The sequence below is a fragment of the Passer montanus genome, unplaced genomic scaffold (genome assembly GCF_014805655.1).
Source record: "Passer montanus isolate IOZ18808 unplaced genomic scaffold, ASM1480565v1 scaffold16, whole genome shotgun sequence".
Taxonomy (NCBI): domain Eukaryota; kingdom Metazoa; phylum Chordata; class Aves; order Passeriformes; family Passeridae; genus Passer; species Passer montanus.
The window spans coordinates 14310460-14332870 of NW_024363160.1; the positions used below are offsets into that span (position 1 = coordinate 14310460).

General features: G+C 42.2%; 1 protein-coding gene across 34 annotated transcripts in view; it reads right to left on the minus strand.

The window, feature by feature from the left end:
• Positions 1-22411, minus strand: part of DTNA (dystrobrevin alpha) — a 222850-nt gene that overhangs the window by 160700 nt on the left and 39739 nt on the right. For 13 of the 34 annotated variants that reach the window (XM_039703049.1, XM_039703041.1, XM_039703029.1 and 10 more), the window contains exon 1: positions 19104-19301. The exons of 1 other annotated variant lie outside the window; for it this stretch is intronic. In XM_039703049.1, the coding sequence (XP_039558983.1) occupies positions 19104-19120 (17 nt within the window). In that variant the 5' untranslated portion in view covers positions 19121-19301. Of the gene's footprint in view, positions 1-8165; positions 8240-16067; positions 16271-19103; positions 19306-22411 lie in introns of those variants that run through there. 20 more of the 34 variants (XM_039703040.1, XM_039703024.1, XM_039703016.1 and 17 more) reach the window with 8 other exon arrangements.

Here is a 22411-nt window from a genome sequence, read left to right on the forward strand (position 1 = left end):
CACAGTAAGCATGGGGCATTTACTAAGTAGGAAATAACACTCATCTGACCACACTGAACAAAACAGACATTCAATCAAAAGGCCCTTTCTGAAGAAAAAGGAGACTGCTAAAAGAGAACAGCAACAACAAAAAAATGCAGAGCTGAACGGAGGTGCAATCCTAACATCAAACACACTAATGACAGCAGGATTATTTTCTATTCAGTACTGGCCAATGTGCCATAACAAAAGTTTTGAAATGTTCACATAATTATCTTCCTTCTGTTTGTCTTTTTCTGACATCTGTTCAGCTAAGGGCTGGAAGTATGGTAAAACCCAGGAGTTTTGAAAAGCAGTGCTTCATAAACTAAAATGGAAATGAACTTAGAATGTAAGCCACTTTCTTTTCCCCTGAGACAGTGCTGTCCAAGAACAAGTAGAGTTCCTCTCCCACCCCCCGCTTGTCCTACCAGAATGCTGCCAGAAGAGTAGATGTCATGCATACTTCATGTGAGAAAGATGGGAAAGCCCAGTGTGCTTTGGGATCCTCTATCAAGGCTGTTTTGAATGCTAAGCACTGTAATTACTACAAAGAAACTGGAGGTTCTGTCACCTTTACTCTACAAACCACACTATACTGCAGAATTATTCCTGAGGAATTTAGGAACAAGAATGCTATGTGGTTTTTTGCTTTAGCAGCCTCAGTGTTTAAGAGACTGGAGATATCGAAGTTCAGGCTGCCTGTGAAGCTGCAGCTTTGCCCTCAGTGTGTGCAAGATTTAGGGGTACAGCATTTGACTTCTCAGTACACATCTGTGTACCCAAATCCATGTGAAGACAAAAACAGCAGAAACCTTGACAACTGCTCAAGGACCAAGGAACAATTTGGGTGCCACGAGCACACTGGGAGACTCCCCAGCACCTGCAGAGTGACTGGTCCATCAAGGATCTTCCTCTGCAGCCGGTTCTTAACATGGATGAACTGCTCTGGACTTATTTTCCCCTGAGGCCTACTGTATAGGCCAAACGGGCAGATTTCCACAGGGACAAATAAGTGAAGTACTACTCATGCAAAGGTCATGTGCTCTACTGAAGTTTACATCCTTGTTCCAGTGTACAAGAACACTAAAGTACACCAAAGAAAATAACCCAAGGTTTTCTTTAAATGTGAAGAATCCCAACTTATTTTTATGCCAATCTTGTTCTCAGTCTTACTGAATCACTTTTGCTGAAATATTCCAAAAATACTCAGGCTGAGGAAAACAGCTGGCTAGAAAAAATTCAGTTCAGACATTAAAAGTTTTACAAATACTCTGAAAAACTTTAAGGTACTATAATGGGAACTGCTGGGCAACTTTTCTAATTGGTGATGCTACCAATCTATTACGTAGTCTGGAATTTATATATTTTATTTATCACGGACTACCCTATCAACTACCCTCCACTGAGCTGAAAACAAGCAGTAAAACAAAACCAGGAGGGAAGCAGAGAGCAGGCAGAGCTGCCAGGTGAACCTGCACAAGCCCAGTAAAATGGTTCTGTGGCCAGTCTGGCCAGTGAGAGACACCGAAGGACAGTTTTTGTGTCTGCCATGGCATTACAAAGCTATACCACACACAAGCACATGCACATCATTCTGACAGAGAAGGCTTTCACAACATGAGTAGTCTGTACCACTCCCAAGGTCATGTGCCTGAAACCCACAGCCAGTCAGACTGACGCTTGAATACGAGTGGAGCCATACAGGCTGTCGAGATAAAATTATCACAGTCGTATTTCAGCAGATTGAAAAGAAACCTGAGATGCATGTTCAGATTAGCTGCAAGAAACAGGATCCCTGGCCAAGCAACAGGCAATCCTGTCAGCATGCTTTAAGGAAAACTCAAGCAGGTTTCACACAAACCAACCTCTGGAGAAAGAGGAACAAAATAGTTCCTTCTTCTGAGACCATAAATGAGTATTTCAGAGCCATGTGATGACAGTGTGGTCAGGACTGTACCTCAGATCTATCCGTGTGACTACAAAGAGCACTTGGCACTGAAGTCTCCTTTCCAAATTCACTGGACAGACATAAAATATTTCTGCAGTGACACATGTAGAACACAAAAGATGCCACCTAGGAGCTTATTTCTGAATGTACTGTTTGCAATTCTCAGAACAACTCCAATGAAGTGAAAACTGGTGAAGCTTTAAGAGTGTGACTTTTTTTCTGCTAACTCTCAAATAAAAAACAACAAGCAAGTACCTTGTAATATGTTAAGACTCTTCAGTGCAATTGTGTGAGCTATGACAAAAAAACAAAGCTTTAGAATTTTTAAGTTTCCAATGTAGTAAGTGGTGGGTGTTAGAGGAATTTGAGTATCTTCAGGCTGGGAAAAACTAGATTTAGGATTGTGATAACCTATTTAATTTCCTGAGGTCATAAAGTTAAGCTATAAAGTTCTTGCATCAGGTCAAGAGAACTCCTGACACACCAGAAACTCTACTTCATGATGAATTACAGCCAGATAAAGCTGTCATTTGAAAGATTATAATACCAATGTTCTACTCAATAACTATACTCGTACAGGATGTTGCTTTTATGTCTGTAAGTGGGTTTTTGCACCTCTTACCTTCAGTAATGCGTGATCCTATCTTTGGAGTGCCTGTCACACTAATATGAAATGACACTTCCTTACCAAGGGTTCAAATTTTAGTTGACCTTCCATTCTGCCCTGGACAGGTGAATGAATTGGACTGTCAATTTTGTAATAACGAGTTGAATTTTACTTTTAATAAGATTTCCAGTGCAGATTATTTTTTGAGCTATTCTACCCATCCATTTTTTTTATAGGGTCAAAAGAAATGTTGTTCTGGATCATGCATACGACAGCTTAAAACAAGGATAAATTATAAGTAAAGAGTTGATAAATAGGAGACAGAAGATAAGAAATTCACCTTCAATAAACAGTTGAACTGTGAGTACTAAGGTCTGGCACTGAAAATAGAATAGGAGAGATACCTGGCAAAGAGAGTAATGTGTGACTGCCATGTAGACTTTCCATGGCCTTCAGAGTTAGAGATGCTCAACATCTCTGAAAAAAGACACAAAGTGTAATACTGCATTTAAAGCCATGGAAAGTTCATGTATTTAATGCACTGCCTCCTAGCACCAATTCTTCTAGAGCATAAACAGGGATATTTAAGAGTGAAAAAAGGATGCATTTATGAATGAACAGATGTGCTTTCCAAAAAGCCATTAGGGCAGAGGGCAATAGCTGTCAGAAGAAGGTGGGGCGAGTTCCTTTGCTAATACTCAGACAGTCTGATCTCTTTTGGGATTTGACCCCATGGGGAAAGCCAAACCACAAAGCCCTCTCGGAATACCTTCATTTTGATCTTTGTCAAAGACCATCTCCCCTCCCTGCCCCACAACCACACCATCCAGTTTATTCAAGAATGCAGCTGGCCAGGTGAAAACAAGAGGGAATGCTTTTTCTCTCACCACTCTTCAAGCAGAGGGTCTCTGAATGGCACATACCTGTAGCACTCTGGCCTACAGAGGGGTCATGGAAATGGGAGAAACAGAAGAATCACTGCAGAATGATCTGAAAGCACAGAGCATGAGCCACGTGGGGTATTCACCACAGTGGGGCTGAGGATGGCATCACAGCCAAAAGAAATTTGGATTAAATTGTAAAGCTCTCATGGTATCATCCCACTGATATGATAGTTTTAGCCAAGTTTCACTAGACAAACTCATTTAAATATCCTTGCCATTTTAAATTCTGCTACAGGAATCACAACTGCTGCATTTTCCAGCATGACAAGTAGAATGGATTTAGGCTGGAACCAACTTACTTGTTGCACAGAGTTTTCTTTCTAGAAAAATGGCAGTTTCTTTTGCCCAAACTTTAGCCCTTAAAAAAGAAGACAATTTAGAAGTGTTAAATCAGTTATCTCCTGCTGCTTTTGCCACTTCCTGCAATATTTGGAAAGTCCTGCTCTTTATTTAAAAGCTGAGTTATCAGACGTGGTGAATAATTCCCCAACTGATCTATCTGATTTGTTGCCTACATCAACATGGGAAATTAAATGACCCAGACTGTACCTTCATTCTACTAATGGAGTGGAAAGCTGCCTCAAAACAATTACAGTCTGCAGCTGGTGCTTTCCCTTGTTCTGTTTCCCCTCCAAAGAAGGGGAGCAGAAGCAGAGATGCCAGGGAAGAGTGCATCTCTGCATCTCTGCCCAGTGGTGACAGAATTCTTAATGATAATATTTCTGCTCCAAAAGCTGGAGTCAGACCAGACACTGTGCTGGTCTCCCACTCTACTGGTTTCACCACAAATGCGTACCATCCCAGGAATGTCTCCATGGGCCATGACTGACAAACCCCAATTTCTCTGCTTCCTCCCTGAGCCATGCAGGTACGAGGCAGCTCTGAGTTGATTTCAGCTTCAGCAGTTGCTAAAATGCTGTGCATCATCATTGGGCACAGTGTGATGCTAAGGGAACTCTGCAGCTTGTGACTGGCATTGGAGCACATCCCACCAGCCTGGGGAAGGGACAGAGGGCAGCTCATGTTGCTGTCTGCTGACACATGTCCTGTGTCTGAATGGGGAGTGGGGACACTACACCTTCACACAGGCAATTTGAAACAAGATTTCTTGAGGCTTTCTTCTTTTCCCTTTCCCTTTCCTATCCTGTCCTTTATAAGAATGTATGTCTAAAGCCAACCCCAGTGAAGAAGTGATAGCTCAGTTAGATTTATCAGACTTCCATTCATTTGAGAGGTCTGTTTACAATGACCACAGATCCTGACTGTGAAAGTGTCACAGCAGACAAAGTCTTTGACCATGAGCAGTTCTGTAGAAATAAAGAAGGCCCGAGCACACTGTAGATTTCTCTTAAAGACAAAAGTTTGTTGAATTTATCTGTACACATATATCTACATATGTGTATATACACATACAGATGTGCACTCATAGTCTAGAGCTACCTTAACCTGCAGTCACCCAGACTACTATATTTGTGCTTTTGCTTTTCAAATCTGTGACAAGAATGTGAGGATGGAAACTTAAGAAAACTTCAAAAGCCCACAAACATCCTCAATGAACAGGCTTTCCACATCCTCACATCCAGAGTATTAAAAAAAAAAAATTTTAATAACTGACTCCTTATAAATGATTAATGTATTGTATTGCACGTAAGTGCTCTTCTGTTTCTAGGAATATCTTGTTGGGTAATATTCTCATTTGTGATTCATTGCATGTTCTTTTATAATTGCAGTGAAACAATGGTTTCTGGGTAAGTGGTTTTAAAAGTTTGTTGGGTGCTACAGAAGATCAAAGTATAATAAAACTTACATGGAAGCAAATGTTGTGCATGAATAACAGCAGCAGCTTTAACAAAGGACTGAATAAACACATGTAATTCTGAACAGGATGGACTGAATTTTTCATGCTGTCAATTCATCGTGGAAGAATCCATTCAGATGAAAAGGCTGAGCAGATAAGCCTGCATGTATCAGCACAACCCTTTGCTTCAAAAACATACATACACAAGCCTGGGTTCCCATGGGCAGGGAAACTCTCATTGCAAGATGCCAACATGCAGGGTTTGGGATCCTCTGAACAGAGTAAAGGCACATGTAAAAGCAGCCTCAGCAAATATCAATGACTAAACCAGACAGTCTATATTTTAGGGAGCAGAGAGGTGGCCAGAGCAGCTGGGATGACCTCAAGTTCATATCCCAGCACTATCAAGAGGCAGAAAACAACTGCTAAATAAGTCAGATATGACACTTCAAGATCTAGTCACCTGTTATTTTGTTTTAGGGAGGGAAGACACTGAGGCAGTGGCTGGGAATAAAATTTTTCTTTGCTGTCAGAAATAAAATAAATTATTTTCTTTAAGCATGGAGTAAGTAGAGCACTGAACAATACTTAACAGCAGATCACCCCCAAATTCAACTAAAATTCCTCACAGCTTCTCCAGAACTTTCAATACAACCCTGGTGGGGACTCCTGAATCTCACTTATCAGTCCCAAAAAACTAAGAAAAAAAGGGTTTTCAGCTTAGCCATTTGGAAGCAAAATGCTCAGCTGCAGGGCTTCAGCATTTTTGACAGTTAAAACAAATTGCAAGTGCAGTGATCAGCCAGTGAGCAGCAGTCTTTCTGGAATTAGTCACTCTTCCAGACCAAACAGAACACATAGGTTAGCTTATTGCTTCCCAAATATCAAATAAAAATAAAATACAGAGAGGACAGCCTAATTCTGACTTAAACAGTGGAGAAAAAGAACACAGAACAAAATGTGTCAAAAGTAAGGGGCCTTTTTTCCAGGAAATTATAGAGTTAGATGTTGTAGATTTGTTCAGAATAAAAGGAGTGCAGCAAATAACATATTCTACCTATATAAAGTTTGGGTTTGAGCAGTTGTACTGAAATGCAGTGTTTTGAATGCAATATCCAAGCATCACAATAATCCATTAATACAGAGCTATATGGCTATTATTTTGTCAAAATAAACTACAGAATGGAGAAATCTTAGAGGCCTAAATTGCTCTGGGATTTCTGCATAGCCTCTTTGCAGAAATACTAACCCAAAACGTAATGTGAAAAAAGCAGCAACTAAGGACATTCAGACAGAATGTCTTTCTTCATTCCCAAGTGAACAGAAAGCTCCAAGACTTGTGTCCAAATATTTTGAAAGCATCAGCACAAAGGAGTGACAGGTATTAAAGACATCACCCACCTTCCATGATTACATGAACTGTATCAGATTGAAGAAATAAAACTTTTTTTTCCCCTTGCTATGGTAGTTATTTTCATTCCCCTCAACAGCAATCTAGTCCTCTACAGATGCAGTAGGATTTTAAAACCTGAAGTGTGAAGGTCATGATCTGAATTAAGAAAAAGGGGAAAAAATAATTCAAAAATGTAGTACCAATATTTATACAGCAGTTTAACAGGCCATCATCATGATGAAGTCTGTGTAATTATTTGTGTGTATGAAGGGCTTCAGGGGGATGAAAACTGTAGTAAAATTTGATGTGCCTTTTAATCCCTGGATGAACTGCAAGGTCCTGCTTGCAGGAATAGTTCCTGCACTAGGAAATGCTGTTGTGTCACTGGGAGAGCTATGCAGGTGAGACTGCCCAGCCATGTCTGAGCTATGGCTGCCAGGAGCCCGGCCAGGCCTGTGTGTGCGCCAAGCTGCCGCCCCACAGCCTGGGACAGAACCAGGTAGGACCACCCCTACACCCTGCCCTTGCACTGCACTGAGGGAAATCCAGGAGTACCAACAAAACCAGCAAAGTGGTGCATTCAACAGGCTCCATGGTGTGGACAGCGGAAGGAGCAGGGAATGTGCAAAATGTGCCTGCTGTGCTGCTGGCACCAGGCAGGGACATGTGGGGCCGGTTCTCAGGAGGCTGTGGGATTGCAGGAAAAGGCTGGCATGTTGCTGTGCTCCTGCCTGCCCTCTCAGGTGTCAGCTCCGACCAGCAGCATCCCTCTCTCCCCGTGTCTGCATGCTGTGGGACTCAGGGTCGCCTGCACTTTCATGCTCTGGTGTTATACAGCACAAACAGGGAATGTTTTCTGCTGAGGCAACAGTCAGTACAAAGCCACCAGAAAGACCCCAAGCAAAAGCTACCCAGAACAACAAAAGAGAATTTAGGGTGCACAAAACAAGTCTACACTGTTAACAGTGCTGTGAATCACTTACTAGCCTTTTTCTACATCCACCCTTTGAGCTTTAGTACCAAAAGGTATTAGGAAGTATCCAAAACACCTCAGCTTAACTCTAAGAGGCTAAAAATCTTAATAGAAATTGCATATGGAATTCTTTTTCTTTTTTAAGCTTCAGAAATGCATGCTTTGAAATCCCCAGTGCTCTTCCATCAATGTGGAGATGACTAAATGTAGCAAAGAGCAAAGGTATTACAGGGCAGATTCTTATCTGCTTTTCATTATATTGTACACTTGCTCACATCTGTATCATGAGTTCAAAGCCTGAACACAAACTGTTACTGTCTGACAAAAACTCTGCATTGTGTATCAAAGAGGACCCAGCCACACTTTCAAAAGCGAGTTTTTTGAACCCCAAGAGGAATGTTTTCAGACATAAATTGTATTTCTCCAAGCCACTGCCAGTACCCAAGCACACCCCACGAAGACAGGCAACACCACACCCTACCCGTAGAAATGATGCTCCTCCGATCGCTTGCTCTGTTCCCTGCTTCGTCTGCCTCAGAGTGCCCAGATCAGATCCTGCCCCGGAGAAAAAGCAGAGTCAAAGGCTTGTGAGACTTAGAGCCAAGTCCTGGAGCCAGGCTGCAGGAGCATCAAGGAGTACTGGGCTGAAGCAGCATGGATGGGAGATGTATCAAAGTATACTACTGCTCCATCATCACACATAGGTAACTGAGAGCGTCTCAGTCTGAAACTGCTGGTCACCATCTGGTGATAAAATATGGAGATGCCAAGTGAGTTAAAGCGAGCTTGTGCATACCAGCATATTTTAGTTACACTACATCATGAAACCCATCATCACCTTCATTCATACTGTGGTGTCTGTCCCAGCATTGCAGTTTCATACAATTTGTGCTAACTTTTTCCCTCCTTAGCTTCAATCACAAGCCAATTTCATCTTTCCATCACATACACATAAACATAACCTTCCAGTTCAAGACACTTCTCACGTGAAAGGAAGTTAAGTGCAAAGGAGAGCAGCTGAGACATACAAAGTCATGTCACTCCTAAAAACAGGCACAGAAGTCAGGCATTGGCATGAATTTGCTAAATGATGCAGAATTAAAGTATTAAAGGAAAAGACAGGAGTCTGTCCCTTCCCCTGCTTCACAACTCTTCAGTGTGAATTACAGAATCTTAGGACAGCAGCAAGATGAGGCCTAGCTGACCTTTAAAACAATGAATAATTTCCTAACATGGCAAGATGATTTAAATATACCTAACAGCTTTAAACACCCAAAGCGCTCTCCGTTTAATTATTTTTGCTACATCTGAAATATTTGAGGAAAATATAGATGATATCTCTAATTTGTTAATTACCAGCTGGCTCCTACCATGCATTATTAAGCTACTATGGCAGTGACTAATGCCTCTGACAATACTAAATTACCAACAACACCTTGTGGAGGAATGTGACCTGAGCAGCCTAGAAAGGACTACCCGCAGGTGTTTATTTTCAGATAAAGATGGTTTAGTAACTCAGGCATATGGCAGTACCACAATAATGCCCAAGTCTAGAGGAGGAGGGCTGCACCCCAAACCCCACACGCTGCCTACCCCATGAGCACTGCCATGCCCTGTGGCTGGAGTAACCCAGACACCTGCATCCTGCTCCCTGCTCATGGCACAGATGTGGAGGAGGAAGAGCACACCAGGTTTTTCTCTGGAGGTACTTTAGCTGCAGCCATGGCTCCTCACTCAGTGGCTTGGGCAGGGGTGTACCTTGCACCCATGTTTGGGACTCCTCCACTTCCAGCCCAGTGGTCCCAAAGGCTTTGAAACAGGGAAGATGGAAGACAAAGGAAATGTCATTGCCTACAGAGGGTCCCTCTGCACAGCTGCAGCCCAAGCACTGCCCTTTTCCCCTCACCTATGAATACAAGTTTGTTTTTTTCTTCCCCCTCCCCCTTTTTTTTTTCTCTAAGCGCTTTCTGCCAAATTGATTAAACTAATAACATTACAGCTTGAACAGGAACGTACACATCTCAGTCGTAAGTGTGTGAAATAACATTACTCTCCCTTCCAAATCCTCCTGGAGTGGTTAGGAAATTCATTCTTCTCCTGTGCATTTGCATTATAAAATTGCTGAACAAACCTATTCTGCTGTAAAGTGAAGGAACACATTTTCTTCCCTACTCTAAGTAGGTCAATGCAAACATGATGTTGTGAGGATGAAACTGTTTTCCTCCATCTTCTTTCCACAATGGCAGTTTCAAATCATTCCAATTTAATTACGTTTCTAGTGTGAGCATAATACTGTAAGGGCATTAAGAACTGATGTATTGGTGGTCCTCAAGTCCGAGGTTTGTGCTTTCTTGTGGGCTTATTTTAGCTTTAGGTACACACATGCAATTCCTACACATGGCCCATCATGGCACAGTTAAGAAAAGCCTGCCAAGAAATCTGGATGTGAAATGCAATGAATTATGAGGCACAAGAATTTAACTCTCAGGTCTGAGACTGACACTGAGCTCCCACATCAATGTGATCTCCTTTTTAGGATGACATTCTGACTATCACCTCCTTTAAACCTGTGACCAGTGAACTTGCTCTGAATTAGCACTGGCATAAACAAAGCCAGAATATTTCCAATGGAAGTACTCCAATTCATAGCACCTGGAGACTTCTCTGTGTGCATTTCATCAGGAGGGATTATCCAGTAGCTGGAGAAACATTCAACTTGCAGCTATAGTGGTCTGAATACTAAATGCAAACTAGAGACCACTGGCAATAAAAATACATTTCGGGGGGGAACACCCCTCTCCTCAATGGGAAAAAGGGCAGAAATTACATTACACTAAAGAGAATACGTAGTGCCTAAAGCATTATCAAAAGAAATGTCAAACAAACAAAAAAAATGATATTGCTTTTCTACTGTCTATTTCAGAACAGATGGTGTAAATTAGTTTTGTTCACATTATCTGAAAAAAAGAAAAAAAATTAATTCACCTCATGTAATGCCTGTTGCAAGCTCTCACTCACCCACACAAGAACTCCAAATACCCCCTTCTGCAGCCAAATGTCTGTCATAACAAAGGTTACATGCTCTTACAACCCACTCCTTGTATCCTTGTCCTGAAAACAACAGGCCTGCCTAGGACAGTAAAGCTAAGCACATACAAGTGGACATCACTCTGTCCTCAGTGTGAAATGTTTACCCTATGAAACCCCATGACTTCAAAGGAAACTCGGATTTCATCCGAAGAATCCAATTACATATTTCAGATTTAGGATGGACTGTCAAGTGCCAGCTGACAAAGTGATGTCCCCAAGTATTTCAGGACAGTGATATTTGAGATGAAATGCAAAGCCAGCTATTTGTGCCTTATCTAAGGAACATTCAAAATGAGGAAATTATATGATGATTAAATGCCTCCTCCACCTCAGCAAAACACATTCCACTCAGCAGAGGTCTTTGCAACCAGAATTTAGAAAGAATGTCTGTCATTAAAATAATTCCATGAGCAGTATTATCACCAGTATCATCAAATCATAGGGATGGTAGGAAAGATATGTAATCCACCTCCCACTGTGAGCTAGAGTCAGATAAATTTTGTTCATGTTTATTAAAGTCATTCCTAACACTTCCATTCCAGTGATGGAGACCCCACAAGATCCACTGGCAGAGTATTTTGTGGATAAAACTTTTGTAGGATTTACCTCCTCTTCCTTGTTTCATTTTAGATCCATTTCACTCTGTCCATGGCACAGAAAAAAGATTACTGGCCCAGTCTTGGCAACAGCCTGTACTGTGCTGTCTGTGCTGAAAACCTGCCTTTCTCCTACTCACTCCTCAGCAGGCTGCTCTTCCTTAGGCACAGAAAATGTAACCCTTTCAGGGTTTGCCCTGGGCTATGTCCTATGGATCTCAGGTCACTTTTCCTACCCTCTTCTCCACATCTGAAGTGGCCAGCATTTTCTTCAAGAGCAGTGCTCCAAACTGAACACAGAACTCCAGCTGAGTGCTCACCAATGTGGGGACTGCTCCCTGCAGGCTGAGGGCCCCCACGCAGCCCAATATTGTGCTTTCCTGTTTATTGCCAGTCCATATTCAACCAGAGATCCACAGTAACCTCTATCCTTTCCTGAAGAGCTGCTGTCCCACTGGCTGCTCCCCAGCCGGCACTGGTGTCAACAGCTACAAGGATACAGCTCAGTGAACATTCTGGAACCTCACACCACCACTGCAGCCTCTGTGCACCCAAAAGAAGACAAAAGTGCCCTTGCAATGCTGATTCACAAAATGCATCAAATTGTGGGTGGTTTTTCATCAGCACACAGGACAACACATTGGAAATCCATTAAGGATTGGGCCAAATTTTATGTCCTTGCTATGTACAGAGCCTCTCAGTATAGGCAGTCAAGACTACTACAAGCCCAGTACAAGCCCAAGCACTCACCTACAGTGGTGCACAAAAGGACAGTATCAATGACCTGTGAAACAGGTATGGACAGACCAACTAGGCTGGGCTTCCTTTCTGGCAAAGCTTGTTTCTCTTGGACATAACACAATGGATGTCTTCTTTTGTACTTTAGTACTTAGCAAAAGCTCAGGCTTTGTGCACAAGGAATTTATTTTTGCTTCCTGTAAATGAGAGTCGCATGAAAAATTATCTGTCTTCTTAGTTGATGCCTTTTTCACAGAAAATACACTGTTCCAACAAAAGTGGATATTAAAAAGTGTAACAGCAAAGATTAGGCCCATTCAGTCCAAGTTACCACCAAGTTGCGAGTAACTGCACATGACAATCAGCCACCACCTATTCCCCCTTCCATGAAAATGTACTGTCCTGCAAAGAGTTCATATGAGCCTGGAACTATTATTTTTTCCTAAAGTCTTTAATCTCCAACACTTTTAATTGTATTTAGGAGTACATTACCAGATTAAATGTAGATAAAAAACTTATATTGGTTTGGATTCTCTTCAACCATCCACTACCTCCCTTATTTATTTAATTGTATGATTTCTGAGATCATTATTTACTATCACCTAGAGTCACATGATTGCTATTTGCCATTATCATTTTAGCAAGTTTCTTCTGTTTATCCCTACTTCCTACCATAAAACCATTTTTCAGTTGCTCTGCTAGATTTTATGGCTGACCTGAAGCTTTATAGATCAAATATTAGAGTGAGGCTGAATGCATTATTTACACATTTTCAGCAAATTTCAAAGCAGAAGTTATTGAAAAGAAAGAGTTTCACTTGTGCTAAAATAAATCTTTAATTACTCTTTTGCTGAGAAGCCTTCATTCCTCCATTGTTTCACACACAAAAATTCAGCAGGCAGATACACAACTGTTATTTTCCTGTCCCTATCACTGAACAGCTGCTGAGTTTATTAACAGCAGTCACACTGCATCCCCCAGCATGGCCCACAGGGAGCTTTAGAGCTTACAAGTGCAAGTGATTGCTCTGGCAGCTGAAGGTCTGCACCTTTGCTGATGACTTGTGCTTTGAACTGACGTGGGTCTATGGGAGACATGCTCAGGGGCTCCTTGCAAGCCACACACAACCTCTTGTATTTGAAAATGTGTCTCCTCCAGAAATTTCCTCCCCTAGACTCCCTAGGCAAGCAGAGGAGATGGAGTAAGGACTGCTGCTACATTTCTGAATGTGCTGCCAGCCTACACAGCTTGCTGTGACTGTGTTTGATGGGTCATCAACTCTACAGCTGGAATCAGGGGGAAGACAACTCAGAGTTTTGGATGAAGAAGCCTGGAAGGTGGCAGAAAAAGAAAGATGGGAAGCCAGGACACAGAATAAGTTGTAGGGAAAGTAACATGATAGATAGCATCATCAGAAGTGGGGGTTTTAAGGAAAAATCATGGCTTCTTTACAGAATAGCCTGGCAGAGAACATAGCTTGACTCTCAGCTTTGTTAGGTTCTCCCTGCATTCCTGTACCAATCAGCATAATACAATTTATAGCTACATTAAGCTTATATGATTTATTTTCCTTAATAAGACACGGAAACTGATCAAAATTTCAAGGACAGAAATACAATCATAAAGCACTTTGCATTTTGTTAGATCTGTTTGGAAATTTGTTCAATCTGTTTGGAAACAAGATTGTTGGCATATATTCAAAGAAAAGTACTTGCTATCGTAAGAGCAATTAAAAATATATATCACATACCAAGATAAAGGACTGGCCAGCTCTCCTAGATTAACTTTAATTTTTCAAGTAGGTGAGAAAGCTTTCAGTCATTCAAGATAGGATTCTGTGTTAAAAAAGTGACAAGATTGCAGAGTTATCAACTCAGAAGTTAAGAAATTATTAAATCAATGATTTGCCTTTGTAATTTGATGCAATTTTTTTTAGATGTAAAGGTAGTCATTCTTAAATCAATTTATAGGAAATAAAAGAATGATCTAAAAGCAGGGAATGGATTGTATTTCCGTATCATGCAAATGATACGGTAGGTCTCTTAATCCAATATAAATGAGTTGTGAATTAGAAAGAAACAGGGGGACAGAAACTTGTGACAGCCAAATAATCATTGCTTTATAAATCTGGAATGAATCAAAATGTTCCCTGATCTTCTTCCAAGGACAATGTTGCATTAAGAATGAACATGCACTGAAAAGGTAGTAATTACTAGAAAGCACATACTTCCGTTACAAGAGGAATTTTTAAAATGTAGCAGGAAAGCCCAAGATTACTTATTCTATTTGCATCTGTTACTTGGTAAAGAGTACTCAAGGACAACTTCAAGCAGGGTCCTCTGTGCTTTGCCTTTGCTTACTTTCATTGTGTTTAAAAAAAACTAGCCACAAGTTGTCATCAAATTGCTTTGAAAGTCTACTTGCTGACAGACATTTCTGTCTCTGTTTCATTTTCCTGGGGATTTTTTTGATTCCACTTAGTGCAAATTTCCTTACAAATTTACAAAGAGGTATTTCATCCCAGACTAGTCTTAGCCTTACCATAGATATAAGAAGAAAATAAGAATGCAGCATGTAGGTACTACTTTTCAACCCTTGATCCTGGAGCACTTCACAGAACCAGGCAAGCATCACCACCACTGCTCTCAGCGTGGGATACACCAAACCCTCTCCCTCCATGGCCTGGCAAAGATCACAGGCACAGAAGCCGACTTGTTCCCTCCACTGCCCCAGGGAAGGTTATGTTCAGCAAACCACTATCACCATGCCAGCAAATTAATTAATAAAGAAAGATTCATCATTTCCACTGCTCTCCTATCTCTTTATTACACAGAGTATAATCCCCAAATCAACTTTTAGAGCAAAAGGCCACATAATTGGTTCAGACACAGGAAGGAGACAGTAAAACTCAGCTTCCAGTAACACCCCCTGCCAGGAATGATGGTTTTTCGAGACTGTTAGGTGTTGGGCATTCTCTCAACTACCACAGATGCAATTAGATGCATTTTTAAGCATCCTGTTAGTGGGAAGTATCACTGTGCTTCCAGGTAAATCACTGCATACCATAATAATTAGCTGGGAAGTTCTTTATTCCCTGATACAGCAGGAGCCGGAATGAATAGTAAGTGCAGGAGATCCAATATCACTTGGACAGGCAATTTCCTTGGGGTTCTACTCATGGACTCAGAGGTGATACTATGGCTGCATATGACATAATAATTGCATTAGTTTGGGGGTTGGGTGGGCTTGTGTTTGTTTTTTTTTTACTGAATTACAAAATTACAGAATTGAGGATTTCTACAGTGTGGTGCGCTATATAGACTGTCATACTCTGCCAAAGCAAACCACTGGGAGAAGAATCAGGAAAGGAAAATAAAGGACGTTGTATCACTATAAGCTGCTTCTTTGGAGCTCAGAAAAACACCAGCACATTGTCAAGGAGCCATAGGGAAACAACCGGTTCCTAATGACTCTTCCATTTTCTTATTTATGGCAAAATGATCACTGCAAAAAGCTTGAAGATAAGGCTAGAAGCAAAGTTTTACAAAGGCAAAAACAATCATGACAGAAAGAAAATGGGAAGCATGTACAATAACTATAAAATCTAGCAAGGAGGTATTTTTAATACCCATAAGCATATCCTTGCTTGGTTTGCAAAGAAATAATTGTAGCATGGTTTGCAAAGAAAAAATTCTAGAACTATAAAAGGGGAAAAATGCTGCAAACCCATTTTCACCTCAGAAAGAATGATGTTCTCAAACATCATGACAAAGTCACAACAAAATGGTACAAAAAGGGAGGGACACGACCAGCCTCCTTGAGAAGGGGACATGCTACCAGCCATGACAAAGCAGTGCTTCTCCCTAGGAGACACCAAACAGTCAGCTCCTCGGAGCAGGAAAGCATGGCATGTGCTAGTGATGCTGTGCCAGCATCAGAGCAGCACCTCAACCACTCACACAGGACACGAAACCAGGAGGCACCAGCTTCATCCATGTTCTGACCCTCTGCTGGATCCCCCTGAAGATCAGCACCTTCATGATCTCTCCTCTCTCTGCAGCAGCAAGAGGCAAGGGCAGGGGACAGGCTCCCTCTCACCGTCCCATCCCCTCTGTCTCAGCATCACTTCTCCATCTCCCCCTGTGTGGGATTATTGGCGGTTCTGGGCAATGTGAGGAAGGGAAGGGAAGGGAAAGCTGCAGTGAGGAAAGAAGACCACACCACCCCTAACAACACCCTGTTACAAAAGGCTTTAAGAAAATTATGCCTGGTTCTCTCTCCTTCCTCTCTCCCCACTTACCAACAAATCCTCGTAACCTAAGGAGCACAAGGCTAGTGAGAAAGAATGGGGAAGGGAGAGGAAGGCAAGTAGAGGAAAGAGTCCCTGTGTCATGTCCTGATAAAGCTACCACACCCTTACTCAAAAACCTCACTCAGTTTCACACTGCTGTGTAGTACCATTATCACTGAGCACATGCAGTATCACACTCACCCTAATCAGGAAAAATTCACCCTAACAGCTGGCCAAGGATTTTCCACTTCAGTAAACATGCCAACATTATAATAATTTGGAATTTGTACCAAATACACCTACATTTTCTATGGGAAAATACCACTTTATTGAACATTTTCCATTTATTGGAAAATTAGGACAATTGGAAAACATTATTTCAGGTGAATTAGGTAGACCAGAACACTTTTTAAAGTCAATCTAATACCTCAATGTAGTTCTTTACCCTGGGAACATCTTGTTCTGGGGTCAGATGCTCACTCCCTTCCAGGAGCAAGGTTTTTCAGGCAGCTTCACTTCCCAGAATTCAAAACATGTTTCTTTGTGACAAAGCTCTCCAGTGCCTCTTGGACATTTAATTATGGGAGAAGGGTCTCAGATAATGAAATGGGAACATCATGCTCCTGAACTATAACTTCGGAAAAGCAATACACTGTGGTAGGGAAATGCAATTAAATTTTGAACTGACTCAGGAATTTCCCATGGAACATTAATTCTATTTTCTGCTCACCTCTGAATGTCAGTCTATTTTTCTCTTTCAGTTTAGGAAGCTTATAAAAGGTGCAGTGAACCCATACTTCTAAATCTGTGAATTTTCCCTCCCTCCTTGGGGAGGCCATAGCCATGGGAAGAGTGTATCTGCAAACAGAAGCCTATTGTGTTAAACCTTATCAGAGGTGATGCCTAGCCTGAGGAACTGCTACCTAGATACCAAACACAGAGAAATAATAAATGTATTTTCACCTCCTTCCAACCCCTTCTGGTCTGCAGGGGCTTTGAGAGCTCACATGACTTGCCTGAAGCTGCACAAGATCCTGTGCAAGAGCCAGAAATTAACCACAACTTCACCAAGACTCACTGCAAGAGTTTTACATATTGACATTTTTCGTTTCAAAGGTCTCTCACTTCAATACCAAAACAAACATTACAGTAATTCCTTGATGTAATGTAAAAAAATTCCTTCATGTCAGCAACTGTTGGCCTGGAAATTTAGCCCAGGACTGAAGCGTTGGGCTAGTCAGAGTTACTTAAAAAAACACCCAGCTACTACAAACTGTAAAAGAACTGGCTTGGATTTCATTTCTCATCCCTACATCCATTTTTTGTGCCAGATTTACCTTAAAGTTATCTATCTCTTTCTTCTCCATCCCCTACACCTGATCACACAAAAACCACTTCACAGCAGATTCGCTCACCCAAACGTTTTGCAAAATTCAGGCAAGCTGACCAAGAGGGATGAATTCCATCAACTGCCAGAAAGATACCAAAAGATACCAGACACATCATCTTTCCCTGAAACAGAGGAACTGTTTCTATTTTAGTTCACCCACTTTCACATATTTTGCACGACACAGACTGCCATTATATGCATCTCCTCAGCAGTGATATCTATAACCAAAAATGTCAGGCGTCTCAGCTATCCGCAGACAGCACCTATTTCCTATGGTTATTACGGGCAGTACTAACACGTCAGGAATTCTGAGTATGTTTGGGTGAACTGACACCAGATCCAAAGTTAGGAGCTCCTCCACTATGAGTGTAAAACACACATGCCCAGAAAAAAAGATAAAACAATGCTGGCATTTAGACGACGCACACTCAAAGCCCAGATGCAGATGAAACTCTCAGACTACAAGTTCTTGCTACATAACAAATAGTACATCTAACTTCCAAATGAGTTGCTGTATTTTAAAATCCTTTTGGTTATAGGAACACCACAACTTCACCAGAAATGTTTCAGAAACTGCCTGAAAAAGACATTGATCAATAAGGCAACATATTTGCCAGATACTGGAATTGTTTCTGGTAAGTTCTAAAAAGAACATGATAGCCTGAATTTCCTTTTTTTTTTTTACTTAGAAATTCACTAAGTGAGGACTACCAGGGGTATGCACAGATTTTAAAATTTCTGCTAGAAGGACTTTGTTCAAAGAAAATGATAGCCAAAATGTTTGGGTTTTTTTTCTTTCTTTTTTTTTTAAATCAAACTCCCAGTAAAAGCATTATTTGGGAACAAACAAACAAGAAGGTTAAATTTAATTAACCCTGTGCTGTGATCAAATTCACCCATGAGGAAATAGTTTGTAAATGAAACCATGGCCAAACAAGCAAGCAAACATTGGTTACATCCCCTCCAACAGGGAAAACAACTCGCTTTTCAACTTTGTAATAATAAGCAACATTTCAAACATCATGTCCCACTAACGAAGAGCAAAGGTACATAATACAAATCATCTGTTAGGAAAACAGCACTCCAAACTATAATGGCAAAATAAAGCCCAAGACCCCGTAGGTATGCCAAGAAAAGTTAACACTTCACTGAGGGATAAAGGGATTCGGTTCCATATGGGGAAAACGGGAGACTAAATCGCCCGGGGTAAACACTACTTAAGCATCCACCTCATCCTAGAGGAACTGCTCTGGAGGCAGCAGGGAAGCCCAGAGGAACCACCCTAGCAAATGCAGAGGCAAGCTTCCTACTTACCCCACTGTATGCACCATGATCTCTTTTGCCACCTTAGTAATTCCCAAGAATCCAGAATGATGTTATTTTTTTAGGGAATTTTACAGCTGCTAGAGGAGACAGAGGCAAGCTGACAAGCAGAACTTTGCGAGAAGCCAGGCAGAGAGGGATGAATTTAAACCTTGGCTCAAGATGCTGTGTATTCTGCGTCTATCTTTAACTTCTAAATGATTTGGTTTCACATTCCTCTGAAGTCCTGCTGGCAGATGCCTTCGCGGAGCTTTACCAATCGCAGGCACCCTGCCCCCCTCTCCTCCTCTATCCCTCCACCTCCCTCCCTCCCATCCTCCCAAGCTGCCACTCCACCCCCATCTGCCCCATCCCCACCTCTCCTCACTCTCTCACACATACACACACACAGAGGGGGTTGGAGGGCAGGATTTCACGGCTTCCAGCCTCGCCTGCCCGCCCTCGTCTGAGGGAGCCGCCCCCCCGCCCGCCGCGCTGCCGGGCACCGGGGCCAGCGGCCCGGCGAGCAGCGCCTCACGGAGCCTTCGGACAGCGGGGCAGGTACCTGAAATCACAGCTTGCGCCCACTCAGGCAGGTCCCTGAGCCCCAGCGCCACCGACCGAGCCGCGGTCCTTAGCGGGGCCCCCGGGGCACATCTTCCGCGGGGGAACCCGGGCAACACGAGCGGGAGGGCTGGGGCAAGGCAGCAATTCAAATGCGCGAAGGTTCGGCAGAGACTCATCGGCAGGCTTACAGCACTCCGACTGCACAGGGAGCTTCATGGAGGAAGGACGTTTTAAGAAAAAAAAACCAACAAAACACCAAAACAAAAAATCCTAACCCAAAATAAAATATATAATAAAAAGAGCTTTATACCAGATCTTGACTACAAAGCTTCTAAACTTCACTCTTAGTCCGTGGCTCCTTACAGTAACAATGTATTGCAATGTTGTTTAGACTCTGAAGTAACTAGACTACAGATTAATGATCAAATTCTAGGTGAGAGAGAAGTGGGGGAAAAACTCCTTCCATGTAACTCCGAAAGTCAGTATCCGTACCAGAGGTTGCTGGTGTTGACACAAACCCCTGACTTTTAATGCTCAAATGCATATTCTGTTGAATACTGCCGGCCATCAAGTCTGCCTTATCTCAGACATGGGTGGGAGGGAGCAGAACAAGCCACAAGACTTTATGTAAAATGTATGAATTATTGAACACTTTCAGTTGCAACAGGAAAACACCAATTGCCAGTCACACCAATTCAAACAGAATAACCTGGTAAATGTCTCTGTTTCTTGGAGTCTTCAGCTTTTGTCTGAGCTGCTGCCAAGAGGGGGTTGTAGGGATGCAGCCAGGCAAGCAGTGAGCACAGGTTGGGGCAGAGGGGGCAAAGCCAAGCTGTGCCCAGAAACCCTTGGCTGAAACCACGGTTTGAAAATGCCTTGCCAATGCCCAATTTCATGGGGCATTACACTTTTCAGAACGCCAATGTTGAGAGGCTGGACTGATACAGTAGTAAAAGTGATCAAGCATTTACTTCAGGCTAATGAAGGAAACTGGTCAAACTTGGAAAGCCTCAAGGTGGGGGGAGTAAAAAAATCAGCCAAAGGGCCGCATCATAGGGCATATTAAGAAAGTCTCCAGATCTCCTGCCTGCTTGATAACATGCATAAAAATAAGTGTGTCTGAGAACACATATAGCATATATAGTCTGATGAAAAACAGTAACTCCACAGTAATTTTCATAGTCAGTCTGCATACACTGAAAGACAGGAGCTCTTCTTAACCTGGACTGAGCTCAGGTTTGTGGGGCTGGGAGTGATGCCAGCAACACAGAAACATTAAATAACAAATCAGCTGACAGCTCCCAGAAAGTTGAAGGACTTCTTTTGAATCACTAACATTTGTTACTATTAGCAAAGCTAGACCTCATTATGTTCAATACCTGCCTTCCAGAGCACGTTAAAAACTCCAGTTAAACATGACATGGACTTCCTGCCAGAGGAGGAAGAAGTCACTTCACTGCTTTTTCTCAGGATTCCTGATACAACTGTTCAGGGCATGTGTCTATTATTCAGGTTGAGGAGCTGCAGCAAACTGCAGGAAAGCTGCCTTGTCTGGCACTGCTTTCTGACAGAGCAACCTCTAACACTGCTGGCTTATAAATCACTCAGAGCACAGAAAATCAGAGCCAGAGAATTCCCGTTCAAATGGTGCAGCTTCATATAATGCAGTATGTACATCAAGTAATTATTTTTCCCAATTGTTTGTAAAGATGTCAGCCTTGAAGGGCAGACAATCACTAGAAGCAGAGACCAACTGTTAACATTAGGTTTTAAAAAGTACAGTGCTTAAGATGCTCAGAGAGACAAAAGAACAAAGAAAAGTCTTTGTGCCTTTGTTGGCTGAGGGCTCCCTTCTAATTAAGGCAACAAGGAAGGAAGAAAGAAGCTCCCCTTGGAAGAAGGTGTGATGGACAAATGTGGTGATTCAGAAATGAAGTCATGAACAGGAAGGATTAGGACTGAGCTGTTTATAGGACTTCAAACTACCTCTAGAGAGTGCTTAAGTGTAAGGGAAAACAATGGCAGGGAAATCCACGGAAGTACATCCACACTTTTATCTAAGCTTGTACGTTTCCCTTAGTAGATACAGAGAAAAAAGAGATTTGGCTTTGAATCCTCTAAAAGGCCACTGTTTGCTTCCCGTGCTTCCTAGAGAGGGTATTTAAAAACCTAAGAGTATGGGGAGGGGAAGAGCTTTGGAAAACGATGCTGGAAGTTACTGGGAAACCTTGGATGTCAACATGGACAGCATGATCCCAATCCCATGAATGAGACAGCCAGAGGTCATATGTCCAAAAACCGTATCACACAAGCCAAAGGAGGTGTCCAGTTTCCACAGATGAAGAGCTTTGCAGGAATACCAGGATCTAATGTGCAACACAAAGTGTACAGCTGCGAGATTTACCACTGCTGTGACAGGGAATACTGCTCTCCCAGCAGGATCTGTTGCTTATAGCCAAGTTTAACACATCAGGGACTTCTGTGGCATTAGATTTGAGATCTATGAAAACATATTAATAGTAAGTTCTTGTGGAGGAGTGGGAGCTTGAGTTGGAGCTGGCATGGGAGCAGACAAAGGAGTGGCACAGAGGGAAGAGTAATTTGGTACCAGTGACAAGTGTAAAGAGGTAACATGTTTGGAGCCATGTGACTTCCTACCCATTCCCAATTTAGCCAAGTGCCTAAGAGGCATGATCTGTCCCTTCATGTTTAGCTATTTTTATCACGCACAGAATTTGCTCTTTGTCTCCCCT